Below are 19,821 nucleotides of genomic sequence, written 5' to 3' on the forward strand. Positions count from 1 at the left end.
GAGTTGGTTGATCATTATGGTATATTTGTCATGGCGTTGTCAGTTTGTTTTTAGATTTATGAGTTTGACTGTCCCTTTGGTATCTTTCGTCCCTCTTTCACAGACGACGACATATATGTACAATGCCGCCCCCTTTACCTCCAAAAAGACATAACGGTTTGTACTTGCATGTGTAACACGACGGGTGCAACATATAGAGCAGGGTCGATCTTCTTACCATTCATGAGCCCCATAATCATCATCTGTTGTTTGATGGGTTCGTGTTTCTCAGTCTTTAGTTTTCTTTGTTGTGTGTTCTTAGCTGTTTAAATTATTTCAATTTAAAATTGGTATCATCTTTATCTAAATTATAGCACAAAAAGATACAACATATTTACTATACTTTCAATATATTCTTAAGAGAAACATTTAATTTTGTTTTGCGAAATGCATTAGATATATAAAAGTAGACTAGGTTACAAAAAGGGCACTAAGAAAACATCATGATCAAAACAATACAAGAGGCTCTCAAGAGCCTGAATCGCTCACCTTAATTTCTTTGGTTAAATCTGTCATCAATGATTATTTTGGCTTTTCAATTTATTTAAATGTTCTTTGAATCGTCCTATTTTCTTCAAAAGCGAAAAAAAAATCATTTTCTCCTATGTTCTATTTTAGCCATAGGAGCTATGTTTCTTGACATACAAGGAAATAAAATATAAAATTTATACTAGATACTCTGAAACTCATTTAGCCTAAGTTTGGCTGAAATTGATACAGCAGTTTCAAAGGAGAAGATTTTTTAAAGTAAGTCAACATGACGAACAAATTGTGAAAAAAGTCTTTAAAGGGCAATAACTCCTGAAGAGGTCAATTGACAATTTTGGTCAAATTGACTTATTTGTAGATCTTACTTTGCTTAACATTTTTGCTATTAACAGTTTATCTGTATCTATAATAATATTCAAGATAATAACCAAAAACAGCAAAATTTCTTTAAAATCATCAATTCAGGGGCATTATACCTGCAAAACCAGTTACCCGATTCGGCTGAAAATTTCAGGACAGGTAGACCTTGACCTAATAAGTACTTTAACTTCAGTCTTATTTTCTCTAAATGCTGGAGTTTTTGAGATATAAGCCAAAAACTGCATTTTAACCTGTGTTCTAATTTTAGCCATGACGGCCATGTTTTTTGACGAAATAGAAAATGAAACACAAACTTTATTTTATACACCATACTGATCATTCAGTTGAAGTTTGGTTGAATTTGGTTGAGTAGTTTTAGAGGAGAAGATTTTTTAAAGTTGGCAAATATGATGGACAAATTGTGAAAAATTGTCATTAAAGGACAATAACCCCTTAAGGGGTAAATTGACAATTTTGGTCATGTTAACTTATTTGTAGATCTTACTTTGCTGATCATTGTTGCTGTTTACAGTTTATCTTTATCTATAATAATATTCAAGATAATGACCAAAAACTGCAAAATTTCCTTAAAATTACCAATTAAGTGGCAGCAACCCAACAATGGGTTGTTTGATTCATCTGAAAATTTCTTGGCTGATAGATGTTGACCTAATGAACATTTTTATCCCTGTCAGATTTGCTCTAAATGCTTTCGTTTTTGAGATATAAGCCAAAAACTGCATTTGACCCCTATGTTCTATTTTTAGCAATGGCGACCATGTTTGTTGATAGATCAAAACTTCGGATACAATTTATAAACTAGATACCCTAAGGAACATTCAGTTAAAGTTTAGAAGTATTTGGCCTAGTAGTTTCAGAGGAGAAGATTTTTGAAATAGTTTACGACGACGACAGACGACGGCGACAGACGACGACGACAGACGACGACGACAGACGACGACGACGACAGACGACGACGACAGACGACGACGACGACGGACGCCAAGTGATGGCATAAGCTCACATGGCTATGCCAGGTGAGCTAAAAACGACAAACAGACAAGCATTCGTCAACACAACACTACAGAGAAAATTACTTGAAACACAAACAGCACGAACCCGGTCCCATCAAAAGTGTCCCGAAAAAAATAAGCAGTTTCCGCTCCTATAATATTCCTCGTGTAAAAATCGGCGAAACGCAATAATTGATGTCACAATATAGGATTAGAGGAAGGGATTGTGGCTTAAACCAACTTAACGGATATGCGTTGCCATATGTAACACAAATATTTCATAAGAGTCAACAAATTAAAATGGTGTCTGTTAAATATTTAAAGGGGTGGATTCACTTGGATCATTTTGAACTCTGGGCCAGCCGTTTTATACATATGTAAATGCCTGTTTCAAGTCAGGAATATGTCAGTTGTTTTCTATGCGTTTGATGTGTTTGAGCTTTTCATTTTGCCGTTTTTCATTTGTATTTTCCTTGGAATTTGGTATATTTTGTCACAATTATTTTTTCCAAACTTTCTAGTTAACACTAACCTTCTACCAAAGAAGTCATGGTAGGTAACACAAACGCTTGAAAACGTATGAACTCGCGTACATACAGATTGCATTATGGAGGAATAAAAGATCGCACTTCGAAAATAAATAAGCATTCCGAATCAAACAAAAGATCTACTCTATGAGCATCACCACGGGTGTTCCTTGATTGGGAATCAAATGCAGGTATTTAAAGTGAAACTAAGACTACATCAAGTAATCTCTTTCTTTTAAGTTAGTAAATAGTGGCGCAATTTATGTTGAAAGTTGAAGTACCAAGTCAGTTTGATGTGTTTGGGCTTTTGATCTTTAATAAAGGACTTTCTGTTTTGAATTTTCCTCCAAATTCGGTATTTTTGATATTTTACTTTTTTCTGTATATACCCTTAATGATAGGATGTACGGTAAACCAATAGCATTGGATTGGTTCTGGTTTAATACTTGTAGTTATTTTGCTATTGCATTCTCAATGGCGTTTTGTCTCAACCGTTTCTAAATGTTGTATTGGTGAAATTTGCTTTATAGAAAATGCTGATTGAAACTGTTCATTAAGTATGTTTGCATTTTCTGCTGAGTCCTGTTGGAGTAGTCTATTTCTCTTGAAAGGTGGTTCTAGTTTTTGAATTCCATCTAACGTTTTGTATTTCATAAATGTACAGAAACACTTCATCAAGTAAGACTTTTGGTTTCTTGACATTCGGTATTAATAAGTCATTCCAATATGCGTTTCTAACAATAAGTTCATCAAAGATACCAGGATTAATTTCATATTTTCGACAGAAGCTCGCTTGTCTAAAAGAAACTCATCAGTGACTCTCGAATCCAAAAAAGTTAAAAGGCTACATAAAAGTACGAAATTGAAGAACATTGAGGACCAAAATTTCTAAAAGTAATGCCAACTACAGCTAAGGTAATCACTCTTGAGGTGAAATAATAAAGTTTTGTAAACATTTCATTTATAAATATGACCATATCAATGATAATTCGTATCAACACAGAAGCATAGAAGTAGTGACTACTGGACTGGCTATACCCTCGGGGAAATAAAAACCCCATCAGCAGTGGGCGACCAAGTGGTTTTAAATAAACTCATCATATATACCAGGATTAATTTTGTATTGACACCCTTCTGCACATTTTTTTTATGTTCCATATATTCAGTTAACATGGTTAAGCTTATGATAGACCAATTTCTTTTTTTTTCTTGCAAGATCTATCTCGTTTTTCTGCTGTAATTAAGCAGTAAACAACTTTTTTTCTGTCTGTTTCTATAGAAGCTTGCATTTACCGGCTTTTAAAGTTTGATCTAAAACAGTCCCCTATTTTTTGGCTTATAAAATTGAGAATGGAAATGGGGAATGTGTCAAAGAAACAACATCCGACCATAGAACAGACAACAACAGAAGGTCACCAACAGGTCTTTAATGCAGCGAAAAATTCCTGCTACCCGAGGCATCCTTCATCTGGCCCCTAATCAAATATATATACTAATTCAGTGAATAACTATTTTGATTTTTAGAACTTCTCTGATGATGGTCCCATTGTGCATAGTCATATCTTTGTTCTGGTTTTGGTTTGTTTAGTTGGTATGGTTCTAAACTCTGCAAAGACTATGTCATTTAAAAATAAGAAGATGCAGTGTGATTGCCATTGAGACAATTCTCCACAAGAGACCAAATGACACAGAAATTAATAACAATAGGTTAGATATGCCAGGTATTGCTTTGATCAAAAATATGGTTTAGTACATTCCCCTTTTTGAATTAACCTTGGAATTTCAATATCTTGAGTATTACTTTGTTATACAGCATGTTTGTTTTTCTATGTAGGTACTTTAAAAATCCTTTAAATTAATTTGATGACATCAGTGATTTGAAAGCTTATTTTGGATTCTAATCATTGGCAGCAATGATTAAACAATTTACATTAGGATACCTTGTTATTTAACTTTTCTAATGTATACTGTAAATTCAGAAATAATTGCAAAGTTTTTTATTATTGTGAGAAATGCAACAATGAAATGTTTTATATGAATCAAATAGGATTATTCTCAATATCACAAAAATAAAAATCACACTTGAGTCTAAAATGACAAAATAAATGCATGCAATAATTTCTGAATTTACAGTAATATGACAATAAATAGTCCTATTTTATTGCATTAATTTATAGATAAAATAATACATGTATCAGCAAAAAAATAAAATTGTACTCAGCATAGACTGTTTATTTCAAGTATCTTAATCATACATTACACAGTACAAGCTTATATACTATAAAATGAAATTATATTTTCTTCTGCTATAATTTACATAAAAATAATCACAAAACTATTTCATATTCAATTGATAAAAATATATTTATTATTCCAAACACTAATGTTTTTTTCTAACTGTCAATAATATGACAGTTGTATTGCCGATTTTGTTACCCCATGACATTCAAAAGTCTCAAATTAAAAATTAATAAAAAATGTTTTCATAAAAAATCTTTGTTTCAAAGACCATAATTTTTTCAAAAAATTCAGAATTAGGACAAATATAATGACTCTCAAATATGTAACTATATATTCATTATACAATCATATACAAAACAGCAACTGCAAATCTGCATAGAGATGTAAAAAAATAATCAAGTTTTAGAAACCTTATTTTCACAAAATTTAAGCTACATTTTGTCAAAAATCAGTATACATTTTTGACATGTTATCACAGTACAAACACTAAAATTTAAACTGATGTGGTTGGGTAAGAAGAGACTTCACAGATCCCTTAAAAATAACATGCCCTGTCCATATTCTAGGACCTCATTAGTGGTTTTCTTGTGGCTTTTCTTGTTATATTTTAATGTTTTTTGTTATTAGGAAAAGTTGGTGTTGATAAAAGATTTTTTATCTTTTCTTTTAATTGATCTTTTAATTTTATAGGCTTAGGATAGAGCTGGACAAATTGCATAGAACTTTTCTTTTGTTGAAGACTTTGAATTGCCCTCTAGGTGTTTTGTTTTATTAGTTTTGTCATTGTGTTGCTGTCTTATTGACTATATTCCACATCTCCCGTAATTCATACATTCTAAACAAAAAAAATGCATTCATCAAATAGACATACAGTGGCAGATCCAGGGGGTTGTTTTAGGGGTTGGACCCCCCCCCTTTTTTTGACAATCAATGCATTTGAATGGGAGCATAAAGTTGTAGTTGGACACCCCCCCCCCCCCCCCCCCCCCCCCTTTTTTTACTCTGGGTTGGGATTCCCCCCTTTTTAAAATGGCTGGATCGGCCCCTGACATACAACTATAAATAAATTCAAATAAAATGTCCTTGTGTCTCACTTCCATTTTTATGCGATAGCCATTACAGAGGAACAAGATTATAAGACTCTTAAACTGATACAGCAATATCTCAAATTAAAAATATAGCAAAGTTGAATCACAAAATGCTGGTAATTGTTTCATTATATATGCTTTTATGAAACGTGGCTGCATATCAGTATATTACACAGTTTTCTAGCAGTATGCACCTTTCTCTATTTTCACATTTTAAGATATGATGTTATAAAATCAAGCATCACTTAGAAACCACTCTTCTTGGTCTTGTAACTTTAGAATGTTTTGCTTTGTTTTCCTTTTTATCGAAAGAAGACATAACACATCTTTTAGGTAAGGATCCATTTGACACAGACTTGACCTTTGTTCTGAAATTAAAAAAAATATATATGAGGTAATCAGGTCTTTAAACATGTACCACTTATATATATGTAGGACTTGGAGGTGCGATGAAGTGCTATTATCATGATAAAGTGCAATGGTCAAGCTGAAGTGTGATGGTTTACTCCTAAGTGGGATGGTTCTTTCACTGATATGCTATGGTTTAAGACATGCTGGCTATCTTGAAATTTACAGATGTGCTGTTATTATTTGAAGCAGATTTTGTTGACATTTCAGTATATAGATTTACATTCACTATTGTCTATGTCTGTCCTGAATTTCAATCTAAATAAAATTAAATCTCTGCACTTAAAAATGAGCAAGAGCATAGATTTAATTTTAATTAGATTGTCCTGAATGTCATACTAAAAGTAAGTCAGAGATCATCCTCTATGATTTTCTGAAAGTAGACTTAATGATTTCCTTGATTAAAGTTATTTCAACATGCCTTAGAGGGGTTACATATCTTTAATTTTAGTTACTGAAGCCATAAAAAATGATTGCTGGTTTTTGCACCTTTTTGTTTCAAAAATGGCCATCTTTAAATTCTGATTGATGAATGCTGGATGTCTTTGATGCAAATTCAGAATGATACAATTTTTTAATGTATGTGAGTTTTTTTATTAATGCAATAATGTAACTGGTGAAATATGACAATAAAAACTTGCATTATGAAATATAAAACCTACATTTGTATGAGGATTTTACTTAAAATTTAAATCACAATAATATCTTGCAAATTTGTCCATTTTGAAAAAGTCACAATGATAAATGCAGCAATAATTTTTATATCTGAAATAAAGCGAATAGGTCTTGGAAAATGAGACAAATTTCAGATACAATTGATAGTAACAACTGACACTGATGTCATTCAGTTAAAGAAAGTAATATTGAATATTAGTGAACTCTGTTTATGAATATGAGACATTTTTTGTTGGTGTAACATTGACATAGTGATAGCTATACAAACAAGACAAGTTTAAATCAACAGAGTGAAACAGAGCATGATATAAAACTACAGCTTATTTATGATAGATGTCAAAGTCAAATATGAAATATCATATTTTTTTATTGAAAGTTACACTTAAATATATAGCATATATGTGGTATGCCATGTAGTACAGTTATCAACCAAAACATAAATAAATTCTAGATAAGTTTAAAAATATTTATGACACATTTAGTAACTGTTAACCAAGCAAGTATAAAAAAGAAGATGTGGTATGATTGCCAATGAGACAACTGTCCACAAGAGACCAAAATGACACAAACATTAACAACTACAGGTGTACGGCCTTCAAAAATGAGCAAAGCCCATACAGAATAGTTAGCTATAAAAGGCCCTGATAAGACAATGAAAAACAATTCAAAAGACAAAACTAAAGGCCTTATTTATATAAACTAGAGGCTCTCAAGAGCCTGTGTTGCTCACCTTGGTCTATGTGCATATTAAACAATGGACACAGATAAATTCATAACAAAATTGTGTTTTGATGATGGTGATGTGTTTGTAGATCTTACTTTACTGAACATTCTTGTTGCTACGATTATCTCTATCTATGATGAACTTGGCCCAGTAATTACAGTGGAAAATATTTTCTAAAAATCGACTAAAAATTATGAAAAATGTAAAAAATTGACTATTAAGGGCAATAGCTCCTAAAGGGGTCAACTGACCATTTCAGTCATTTGACTTATTTTTTTTAAATCTTACTTTGCTGAACATTATTGCTGTTTTCTGTTTATCTCTATCTATAATATTATTCAAGATAATAACCAAACACAGCAAAATTTTCTTAAAATTACCAATTCAGGGGCAGCAACCCAACAACAGGTTGTTTAATTCATCTGAAATTTTCAGGGCAGATAGATCTTGACCTGATGAACAATGTAACCCCCATGCCAGATTTGCTCTAAATACTTTGGTTTTTTAGTTATAAGCCAAAAACTGCATTTTAACCCAATGTTCTATTTTTAGCCATGGCGTCCATCTTGATTGGTTGACTAGATTACCCGACACAATTTTTAAACTAGATACCCCAATGATGATTGTGGCCAAGTTTGGATTATTTGGCCCAGTAGTTTCAGAGGAGAAGATTTTTGTAAAAGATTACTAAGATTTACAAAAAAATGGTTAAAAATTGACTATAAAGGGCAATAACTCCTAAAAAGGTCAACTGACTATTTCGGTCGTGTTGACTTATTTGTAAATCTTATTTTGCTGAACATTATTGCTGTTTACAGTTTATCTCTATCTATAATATTATTCAAGATAATAACCAAAAACGGCAAAATTTATTTAAAATTCAGGAGTAGCAACCTCACAACGGGTTGTTCTATTCATCTGAAATTTTCAGGGCAGATAGATCTTGACCTGATAAACAATTAAACCCCACTTCAGATTGCTCTAAATGCTTTAGTTTTTGAGTAATAAGCCAAAAACTGCATTTTACCCCTATGTTCTATTTTTAGCCATGGCGGCTATCTTGGTTGGTTGACCGGGTCACTGGACACAGTTTTCGTACTAGATACCCCAATGATGATTGTGGCCAATTTTGGTTTAATTTGGCCCAGTAGTTTCAGAGGAGAAGATTTTTGTAAAAGTTAACGCTGGAGGCCAAGTGATGAGAAAAGCTCACTTGGCCCTTTGGGCCAGGTGAGCTAAAAATGAATGAAAAACAAATGTGTAACACATAAACAAACGACAACCACTGAATTACAGGCTCCTGACTTGGGAAAGGCACATACATAAATAATGTGGAGGGACTGTTCACATACCTTTTTTCTTGTGATTCTTGTTCTTTCTTCATCTTTGTCTTGTCAGCAGCTCTATTTTTCCTACAATAAAATTATGGCAATTTACATGGCTTATTAGAATTAACTGTGTTCATAGAGCTAATTAGTTTAAAAATGATCCATGTAAACTTATTGGATCCTTTGAATAAACTTATTCTGATTACTCTACCAGTTCACTTGTGTAGAAAACTTATGTTAAGTTTAACATTGTAGTAAAATCTTTGTATGTTGTCTTTATATAAAGAAGAACACTGGTGTTTTATCCAGGGGACGTTCAAACACATCACTACTGAGTCTGCCAATTTAAAGAAGTTGTATAATGATACATTTTTAGATCAACTTTTCTCTTTATTCAGGGTTGATTGACTTTGTATAGATTTACTGTTTGGTCCACATTATATTTACTATCTAAAGTGTTATGACGCCAATCCAACAAGTGTGATTGGGACATGCTATGACCCTTAAATAAAAATTACCTTTTAGTTTCACATTCTTCGACTTCATTGATGGTTGACTCACTTGCTGTTTTTTGCTTCCTGAAAATAATTACAAAAAAAAACATGAAATATCATAAAATGGACGTTACAAAATAATTTAAAACAAGCTAATTTCCATTCTCAATTTTATCATGTGATGCCAACTTCATGGTTAACAACCTCTAATTAAGAAATGATTGATTCAAGCTATACTTTATTGTAGTTTTAACATGGGTAGGCATTATATTCATGATTATTTTGGCCCGAGCAATAGTGAGGGCTAAAATAACACGAATATAATGCCTACCCCTGTTAAAACTACAATTAAGTATAGCTTGCATCAATTATTTCAATTCTAAATAGGACAACTTAGGTAATTTCTATGTCTGATAAGTATAAGTGTAAAATTGCTTGTGTAGACTTTTCTCTTTTTGTTTGTTAAGAAGCAAACATCGAAGTCAGGAGTATCATTTTATTATTTTATTTAATTTTAGTTTCTTGTGTACAATTTGAAAATTAGTATACCGTTCATTATCAGTGAACTAGGTATAGGAAGATGTAGTGTGAGTGACAATGAGACAACTCTCCATCCAAATAACAATTTAAAAAGTAAACCATTATAGGTTAAAGTACGGCCTTCAACACGGAGCCTTGGCTCACACCGAATATATATTTATATATTACTAGTATATATTTGTTTAAGGGCCAGCTGAAGGACGCCTCCGGGTGCGGAAATTCTTGATACATTGAAGACCTGTTGGTGATCTTCTGCTGTTGTTTTTTCTATGGTCGGGTTGTTGTTTCTTTGACACATTCCCCATTTCCATTCTCAATTTAACTATAAAATGTTTTCAAATCTGAGGTAAAAAATGTTATGAATTAGCTTAAAATTTTAAATACCTTTTTAATGAAAACTTTTTCCAACGAATAGCTTTTGCCATACGATTGCTGACTTGATTCTTGATATCCATTGAGCTGTCTAAGTCTGGGAAACTGTTTACCACATCAATAACTGCTTTTCCAAATAACAGATCCCTCTTACTTTTGAGTTCATACTGTTCAATTGTATTGAGGATGTATTTCTGAATAAAACATTTTTTATATGTTTACTATCATATAACATCAGTTTAATAATAATCATGCATTTCTTCTTTTTTCCAAAACTCAAAATTATTCCCGATTAAATCTTGTTAAACCTCTACTTTCACAGACAATCTTTATTTTGAAATTTACCCTCATTTTGTAACTGTTGTTAAAATTTCATAGATAATGAACTTATGAAAATGTTATTCCAAAAAACTAATCATCTATTACATCTATTATTGACCTGTGCAGTCATGTTCATATGCTGTATTTATTTATTCTGAAAATAGATGCACTCAATTGTTATATTTACTGGAAAATATCCATTGATTCCATCAAGTATGTAATTTAATTTTATATCTTCATGTTAAAATAATTATTGTTTAAAGTTAGATATATGTGATGTTCATGCATATTTATATTTGAAAAGACTTTACTAAGTTGAAAAACTTGTGGCTGATCAAATTGTCCTTTTTGAACAATAAAATCTGTTAAAACTAAACTGTGTTAATACCTGCATCACAGAATGGGCTAATGCTCCTCTGGTGAAATATTCACTGGTTTCTGACTTCAGTCTAATAAAATCTAGTTCACTAGTCTGTACAGCCACTGATTCACGTTGGGCATAGCAGGCACATGATTTTCCCAACTGATAATTAATACAGCATACACAGTTAAATGGACACATCTGCAAAATAAATAGCTGTTTTATTGCTGGATAGACTTTATCAATACAAAAATAAGGAGACGTACACAGGTTTAACCCTGCCTCATTTTTGCGCCTGTCCCAAGTCAGGGGCTTCTGGCCTTTTTTTAGTCTTGTATGATTTTTAACTTCAGTTTCCTTAGTATAATTCAAAGTTTAGTATCAAGTCCATTATCACTGAACTAGTATACATATTTGTTTAGGGGTCACCTGAAGGACATCTCTGGGTGCAGGACTTTCTCGCTGCATTGAAGACCTATTGGTGGCCTTCGGCTGTTGTCTGCTCTATGGTCAGGTTGTTGCCTCTTTGTCACATTCCCTATTTCCATTCTTAATTTTATGTACATGTAGTATGATTGACATTAAGAGGACTATCAACCAAAAAAAATGGATCAGTGGGTTTAAACAGGAGTAACACATTTGGTGTATCTATTGGAGCATGAAGAACTGATTCTGAACCACTGCTTTTTGTAGGGTTCATGTTGATGAATCTGAACGTTTCTATGTGTGGTGTTGTGAGAACTGTTGTCTTTTCAACAAATTTATTTTAATATGTTTGGCCATTGACCAATGTTATATTGTCTGTTTTTCATAATAGTTATTGTTTTGATTGCCCCCTTTGTACAATGTTGCATTTTCTCCCTATTTTAAGATCATTAAAATGAAGTGAAAATGACCAACTTAATAGATTTTAATTTCCTGAATATTTCCTGCAGTATAGCAGCACACCTTTTCACCCTTTAATACAACATGTGTTGAACAACGATGCCTACATTTTGAAGGTGGTGGGGAAAGTCACCTGACAGTAATAACTAACTTGTATTGGAAGCTATCTGTTAATGTTTTTTATTCTTGACCTAATGAAATAATGTATCCCTATACATGTACTTACAATTACTCGTCTATTGTAATCAAAGGCTTCATCATGCTCAAAGTAGGGATTAAAAGGTGCTCCATTCACTGCAGAAATGTTATTTTCATGGGAACCTGAAATAATGTTAGATGATAAAAATTAATACAGAATATTTCTAAAATGATATTCAAAGAAACAAGAAATACAGTTATTACTCTTTTTTTGTTGGTAAAAAAGATTACATTTTCATTTTTTATAAGAGTAGTAATTTGAAAATTCAAAACTGTGAAAAAGTGGAAAGAATAATAAATTGATTAGCCAGGATTTTGCAGTCTAATAAATTTATTGATTACAACATTAACCATGTGAAAAATGAAGAAAAAAAATATATAAAAATTGCTAGATGAATGATATCTATTTGCGATGAAGAAGCTTCCATCCAAGTTTAGTTATATTCCATGAATGTTTGACAAAGTTAATGATTTCTAAAATGACATTAATCAAGACTGAATAAACATAATTATGGTGTCATTAATATCATTATTGAGGAAAGGGATAACTGCATTTTAAAAATCTTTAACAAATATTTTTTCCTGAAGTTTTCCTGAAACCTGTACTTTTAAAAAGTGTCTTTTTGTTGTTGGGATATATACAAGTACCCATCTACTTCCGCTTTGTGTAGTATCTATATCTATCTGATGAGTTAAGCCTTTTTCAACTGATTATTATAGTTCGTTCTTATGTTGTACTGTTATACCACTCTTTCAGGTTAGGGGAGGGATGGGATCCATGCTTACATGTTTAACCCCGCCACATTTTGTATGTATGTGCCTGTCACAAGACAGCAGTCTGTAATTCAGTGGTTGTTGTTTGTTTATGTGTTTATGTGTTACATATTTGTTTTACAATAATGTTTTGTACATAAATTAGGCCGTTGGTTTTTTTGTAGCTGACTATGCAGTATGGACTTTGCTCATAGTTGAAGGCCTTACAGTGACCTATAGTTGTTAATTTCTGTGTCATTAAGTCTCTTGTGGAGAGTTGTCTCATTGGCAATCATAACACATCTTCTTTTTATATGTATGTATCAGTAAATTACCTTTCTTTTTATTGTTCGTTTTTGAAGGTCTCTTGGCAGTCATTGTTCTTTTTTTTCCATCACTATCCAACAACATTTCTTGTGCATCAGACTGAAAGTTGGTAACAGGTTTACAAGCACTGGAACTTTTCCTTCTTGACATCTTGCGTGTTAACCCAATGCCTGTCTGTCTTTGTTTGGTTGATGTCATATCTTAAACATAAAATTAAACGAAACCTTGTAATCTAATAATTTGTATATATATAACCTTTAATACCAAGGTATGTCTCACTCTGCATTCAGAGGAATCTTTATTTTTCCTTACAAGTCTCTCAATATACTTTATCGAGTGTTCATATTAATCTTACATTGAGTACCATGGATTTTGTTCATTCTTTTTCAGTTGTACAACATGTACATGTACAACACTACAGGATACTGGAAATTATTTGTTGTTGCCCATGCAAATTTGTCTTGTGTATAACCATGATAACAGTTATCTTGTCATGCTTGTATGAAATATATTTGGCAATTTTTGTGCATAATATTAATAAAACAAGTTCAAAAAGTTATAACGTCTAAAGGATGTTCGCTACTATGCTTAAAAAAAACAAGCTTTTAAAAGACTGTTATAAATTGAAAGCACAACATGTACAAACTGTATATTAATAAAGAAACTAACAAGCAGAAAAAATGGAGGTTCCATGTGCTTGTTTTCGAGATATAAGGTGTAACACCACTAATTCAGGCCCGGCCAGAAAGCACATACCAGAAAGTAGTACATATTTAACACAAAATAGTTCCTACGCATGAGTGTAACTTTCAAAATATGTAGAATATTTAGGTATTGTTGGTATCAAATGAAAGCTGAAGGACTGGTGATCATTGTAGAACACTTTTGGACTTTTAATTTTGAATATTAAAAAAACTGCACCAAATTTTAAAAAGAGGGTACATTTAGTCTGTTTGTCAGATCTGAAGTACCTGTTTAGGTACATCCGAAATTCCGGGAACCAGTTCTTTCTTATATGCAATGTAAGGTATGTTGATTTTTTCAGTAGAAGACACCATAAAGTGTTGCTTTGACATGCAATGATTGCCACTTTATTTGAACTTAAAATGAAAGAGGTGTGCCTGGTTGAAATGGAGGAATTTAACATAGAAAGTAATGGGACCATGAATTAGTGGTGTACTTCCATAAGCCGTTGAAAATTTGGCGGGAAATAATTCTCTCTAGATTTTTCTTTCACTTTACATTGGCATCTTTTTTGTTTGAAAAACTATAAAAAAAAAAAAGTGAGGATTTTATAATATTTTGAAATATGGCTTTTTAAATAATATGGAATAAAAATATGAAAAGAAAAGTAGGGGTTAGTGGGCAAATTTTTAAATGTTAATACATGGATAAAACCAGAGGATTCCAAAAATCTGGCAAAAATTCAAAAGTAGAGGAGCAAACATCCTTAAAGGCTGCTATTACAAATGTATATTATTTTGCTTTGACCCCTTACACAAGTTACAGCTGTATTGAAGGTGTCAAAGCAAAAAAAAAAATAGAATAGCCTTTCAAGACGTCCTTATTATTTGGAGACATACATGTATAATACAAAAATCAAAAACAGATGTGATTGTTGGTAAAGATGAACGAATTTCAATGGTCAACATAGAACACATTTCCTATTACAATTATCATGTAGCTGTGGAACTGCAGCTATAAGTTTCTAATGCTATTTTTTCACTATTTGCAGACCGTTAACTAATAGTAAAAAAATAGCATAAGGACATAAGAGCTACAGTTCAGTAGCTTATAAATGTACATGTAGCATGGCCATCTACTGGTATATAGACCACAGGGGTTTGTTACAATTTGCCTGGTTTACTATCCATACAAACCCCAAAAAATACTGATTTTTTTCTGAGGGTGGTAAAGGGTTATTTTTGTGCAATGTCATGAATGTGAACGCCATTTTTTATTTCACGTTCAACATGTTTTTACTTTTTTCATTTGACGTTCGGTCGTGCAAGAAATGTGTCTTGTTCAATGTGTTCAGCTTATCTAATTTTACGTGCATCGTGATTTCATGCTTATTTTTAATTCTCTGTATTTTTCAAATAAATTTCAGACATATTATAAGCAGCAAGGGATTATCAAGAAAAAAAGTTTTGAATTTTGTTTTTTGATAAGACATGAAAGACAATGTAAGACGGAAAGTCCTATAATTTTGTTCCTTTGTTAGCATTTTAAAAGTTCAGAAATAGGGAAATAATTAAAACAGAAATTTTATATATATACAAGAGGAGTCAGTGCCTCAGTAACAAAAGGTTTACATCAAGTCTTTACTTTTCGTGCAACATTCATGACAGACATTATTTCATGTTCAATGTGAAATGATGTCTTATTTCATGTTTTTTTCCATACACTCTTTTCGGGGTTTGTATGGATAAAAAATCCCAAAATTGTATAACAAACCTGTGTGTATAGTCTGTAAAACCAGGAAATGAAGCATCCACCAAAATTATAATGTATCATTGCATGACAAACTGATAAAAGGGTGTGTGTTATATAAAAAAGAATATTATGGTATGATTCCCTATGAGAAAACTCTCCACAAGCATGACAAGAGACCAAATCAAATGACACAGAAATTACAGATATAGTATCACCATGTCGTTTAGTCCAAATGATAATGACACCTTGAAAGGCTATTATGTTTTTTGTTTGTTTGACGCCTTACATCGACAGAAGACGTAAAAGCAAAAATCTTAAATAGCCTTCCAAGACGTCATGATTATTTCAACTATCTAGGATGCATTTCGTTTACATTTTCAAATGATTTGTTGGGTAAAAGTAAAGAAAAGTAAAGTAATCTTTATTTAAAGTCAGGTTGCATATATACATAATAACAAAGAACATGAGCTCTAAAGAGCTCTTTAACCAACTGATATTAATAAACAAAACAGACATGTAATAACATTGGACACACACACAACACAAACATACAGACAGACAGCACATATATATATATTAATGCATCTTTATCATATGTTTAGTAGTAAATACAGTAGTTTTGCATATGTGATAAATAGCCTGCTGTTTAATCCATATCGCGCAACTTTGATGCGCACCCTTTATCGCATACCCTTTATCACACCCCTACCCTTTATCGCATACCCTTTATCGCACCCCTACCCTTTATCACACCCCTACTTTTTTTTTTTTTTTTTTTACATAAAGTCAGTTTTGGTTTTTTTTGCTTATGAAAAATTTTCCTCAATTTTTTTTATGACGTCATTGTTTGGTATGTGACGTCACGAACATCGTTTTCATATTGTATGCGACATCAAGAACGTCAATTTTTTTCTTCTTATTTTTTGGCTCACTAAATGCAACTATAAAAAATACAAAAATAAACAAAATATTTTTCAAACAACAGCACGTAAATTGTAAGGTAACCAAGGTGCTTCGGATTAGTAATTGAGCAGTTCTTTTTTAAGGCCTTTAAAACAAGACAAAAGTAGAACTGAAGGTAACCCAGTGCTATGAATCAGAAAACAGTTCATATAATACTCTTCTGTTGAAACATATGATAAAGCGTATAATACATGGCAAAATCCGTATCACATGCCGTATCACCCTCGACCAATATCATCCCTCAGGCCTAAAGGCCCCTGATATTGATGTCTCGGGATGATACGACATATGATACAGATTTTGCCATGTATTATTCACTATATAGCACATGCAGAATAAAAGCTAAGCAAGATATATTAAAATCAAATGTCTAATATCAGAACATATACATGTATAGTAGCACATGAAAATTAAACACTATAAGCACATACAAAAGACTGCATGCAGCTATAGCAAAGGTAAATGGGTCTCATTGGGGTCTAACCGTTATAATCTAATTATTGTGTTGTGAAAACGGGAAATGAGGTGTAGCCGGATCTGGGAAATGACAAAAAAATGAGAATTGCTTATGTACATAGTGTAAGCAGAATACGGGAATCTGACAAAACAGTAAGCGGATCCTGGATCGGAACCCCCGGGTAATGCATAAGCAAAAGAATAAAATGGCTAAATAAAAAAATAAAAATAACTGCAAAAAGTTAAAACATAAAAAACAAAAAAACAGATAAACAAACAGCAGGCTTCGAGATCAACTTATGGGGCAGCAAGCAAGTACATTATTTACAAGAACTGCATGTACATTTTTCTGAAAAACAGCAGGTTGAGCACAGGCACTTGTTTCTAGTAAACCCAACATTGACAGAAACAAGTGCCTGTGAGGTTGAGATAAAAATTTTGAACTGGCCAAAGCTCTTTGCCTCATTTGGAACAATTTTGTCTTGACATCATGTGCAAAGTTCGTATAGGGGGTTTACTTAATTTTTCCAAATTATCATCATTTTGTTGCATTTGTTTAAAAGAATATGTGTTAAAAAAATATCTATTTTAAAAATACCCGCGTGTTTGATGTCCCTCGTCCTATTTCCTAACATTTTGATTAAATAACAAATAATTTGATTGGTCAGGGATAAACTAAGTACTTTTTTTTCAAAAAGCTTGCCTGACTTAGACCTGTTATATGTAGATGACGTTCGATATTTCTATGGAAACCCAGAAGTGAAACATTTCTTTCATGTTCCATTTACGAACATTTGCACATATATATTGGAAGAAAATCAAAATAACTCTTCCCTGCGTAATGAAAAATCAGAATCTGGAAATTTAAATAGTCATAGGGATAATAGTGAAGATTTACTGGTACAAGTAAGGAATAAAGTCACAAAATTTATTGTGGACAAGATTGAAAATGAATTGGATAAATTATCTGACAATATTACTGAAAGCAATGATAAATTAAAGGATACACAAAATCATGTTTATCAACAAAATGTGAAAGATAACTCAGAAAATCAATATTCTCAACATAATTGGGATTACCAAAATTATTATCATCAATATCCATATTATTATGATCATCACAACTCATATTATATAAATAATTATGGAACTGTAAATGAGAGTCATAGTGATTCAGAAAGTAGATGTGATTATGAAAATCAATGGTTTCAAGATACGTCTCCGGACAATACTCAAACTGTTACTCATTCGAATCTTATTGATGTATTAGCGTCAGACAACCAAGTAAGGACAAATTGTGATTCACAAAGTAATCAACCTAGGGACTATTTGGGACAAAATTTATATTTCCAAAGTAATAACATTGCCAAAACTTTACATGGAAATAATTTTTTATGGAAAACAAGCCTCAGTGTCCAACCGACATAATGGAACAATTAAATCATGAAAGTAGAGAGGATGATAAAAAGAAAGAACTTAATATTTTAACTTTTAATTGTAAAAATATACAAACATGCGGTATGTTTTTTGATGAACTTTTTAAATCAACAGATATATTTTTAATTCAAGAACATTGGCTGTTTAATTTTCAACTGAATTTACTTAATGAACTTCATCAAAATATTTGTGGAATTGGAAAAGCGGTCGATGATAAAGATCCAATAAATCCAACCAATTTACCTCGTGGTTATGGGGGAACAGGAATTTTATGGAGAAAAGACCTTGACAATTTTATTAATCCGTTAGATATTGGAAACGATAGAATTTGCTGTGTTGAACTTTTAGGATCTTCAAAGCTACTCCTAGTATCTGTTTATTTACCATGTAAAGGAACACCATCTGACTCATTAGAATTTTATAACTGTATAGACCAACTACATGAAATCGTTCAAAGTTATAGCGACTCTCACTCTATTATAATTGGTGGCGATTTTAACGAAAATATTTTAAGTAAAATAGATACGAGAAGAAACAAATATTTAGTAGACTTTTTGAATGAAAATAGTTTATATACTGAAGAAAATGGTATTACTTTTGTAAATTGTAGTGGTAAAGGAACTTCAACTATTGACTTTTTACTTTTTAAACAAGATTTTAAAGAGAATGTGATCAGTATGGAAACAATGGACAATGTAGCTACTAACGTGTCTGATCATTTTCCTGTTAAAGCAAAATTGAAATATATCATCAATGCTAAAGAAAAATTGAAATGTTCAAATTCAAATATTCTACCCTCTGGAAAAACTCCATGGAAAAAAATAGATAAAGACGCATATAAAACTTTAGTTGAAAATGGATTAGATAATTTTTCATCATCTTTAGAAAATAAATATGAAGTGGATATTGCTTTTCAAAATATGAACAGTTTACTCTTCAATTCAGCAAAAAGTTGTTGTCCAACTCCTCGAAAAAGATATAGAAAACCAAAATTAAAAGTAATGAATGAAGATATTTCTGGCGCAATTGCAATGAAAAAAAAGGCTTTTTATCAATGGAAGATTAATGGGCGGTCGGAAGATCCAAGGAATGAACTTTATATTCAGAAAAAAGAGACAACTTATAATTTACGTAAACACTGTCGCAAGGCAGTTGCGATGAATAGAATCGATGAAAGAGAAAAAATAATGGAAGCAAATATCAAAAACAAAAATTCATTTTATAGACTTATTAAAAAACAGAGGGGAAGATTAAGTAATCATATAGATGAACTATCTGTAGGAGACACAGTGTATAGTACAGAAAACAACATTTTAAGTGGATGGAAACATCATTTTGAAAATTTAACAAAAAATTCTATTCATGAACATTTTGATAACAAATATC

The 19,821-nt window shown here is 31.8% G+C and overlaps 1 protein-coding gene across 1 annotated transcript; it reads right to left on the reverse strand.

Annotated features, from left to right (window-relative positions):
* Positions 1 to 5,821: 5,821 nt before the first annotated feature.
* Positions 5,822 to 17,651, reverse strand: LOC134683877 (uncharacterized). Its single transcript, XM_063543182.1, has 8 exons — positions 17,597 to 17,651; positions 13,152 to 13,343; positions 12,092 to 12,186; positions 11,008 to 11,181; positions 10,311 to 10,492; positions 9,411 to 9,470; positions 8,917 to 8,976; positions 5,822 to 6,125 (listed from the first exon to the last, which is right to left on the reverse strand). The coding sequence occupies exons 1-8, from the start codon at positions 17,631 to 17,633 to the stop codon at positions 5,999 to 6,001; spliced, it is 927 nt and encodes a 308-aa protein (XP_063399252.1). The 5' UTR covers positions 17,634 to 17,651; the 3' UTR covers positions 5,822 to 5,998.
* Between the last annotated feature and the right edge of the window lie 2,170 nt (positions 17,652 to 19,821).

Source organism: Mytilus trossulus, chromosome 9 (genome assembly GCF_036588685.1).
Source record: "Mytilus trossulus isolate FHL-02 chromosome 9, PNRI_Mtr1.1.1.hap1, whole genome shotgun sequence".
Taxonomy (NCBI): domain Eukaryota; kingdom Metazoa; phylum Mollusca; class Bivalvia; order Mytilida; family Mytilidae; genus Mytilus; species Mytilus trossulus.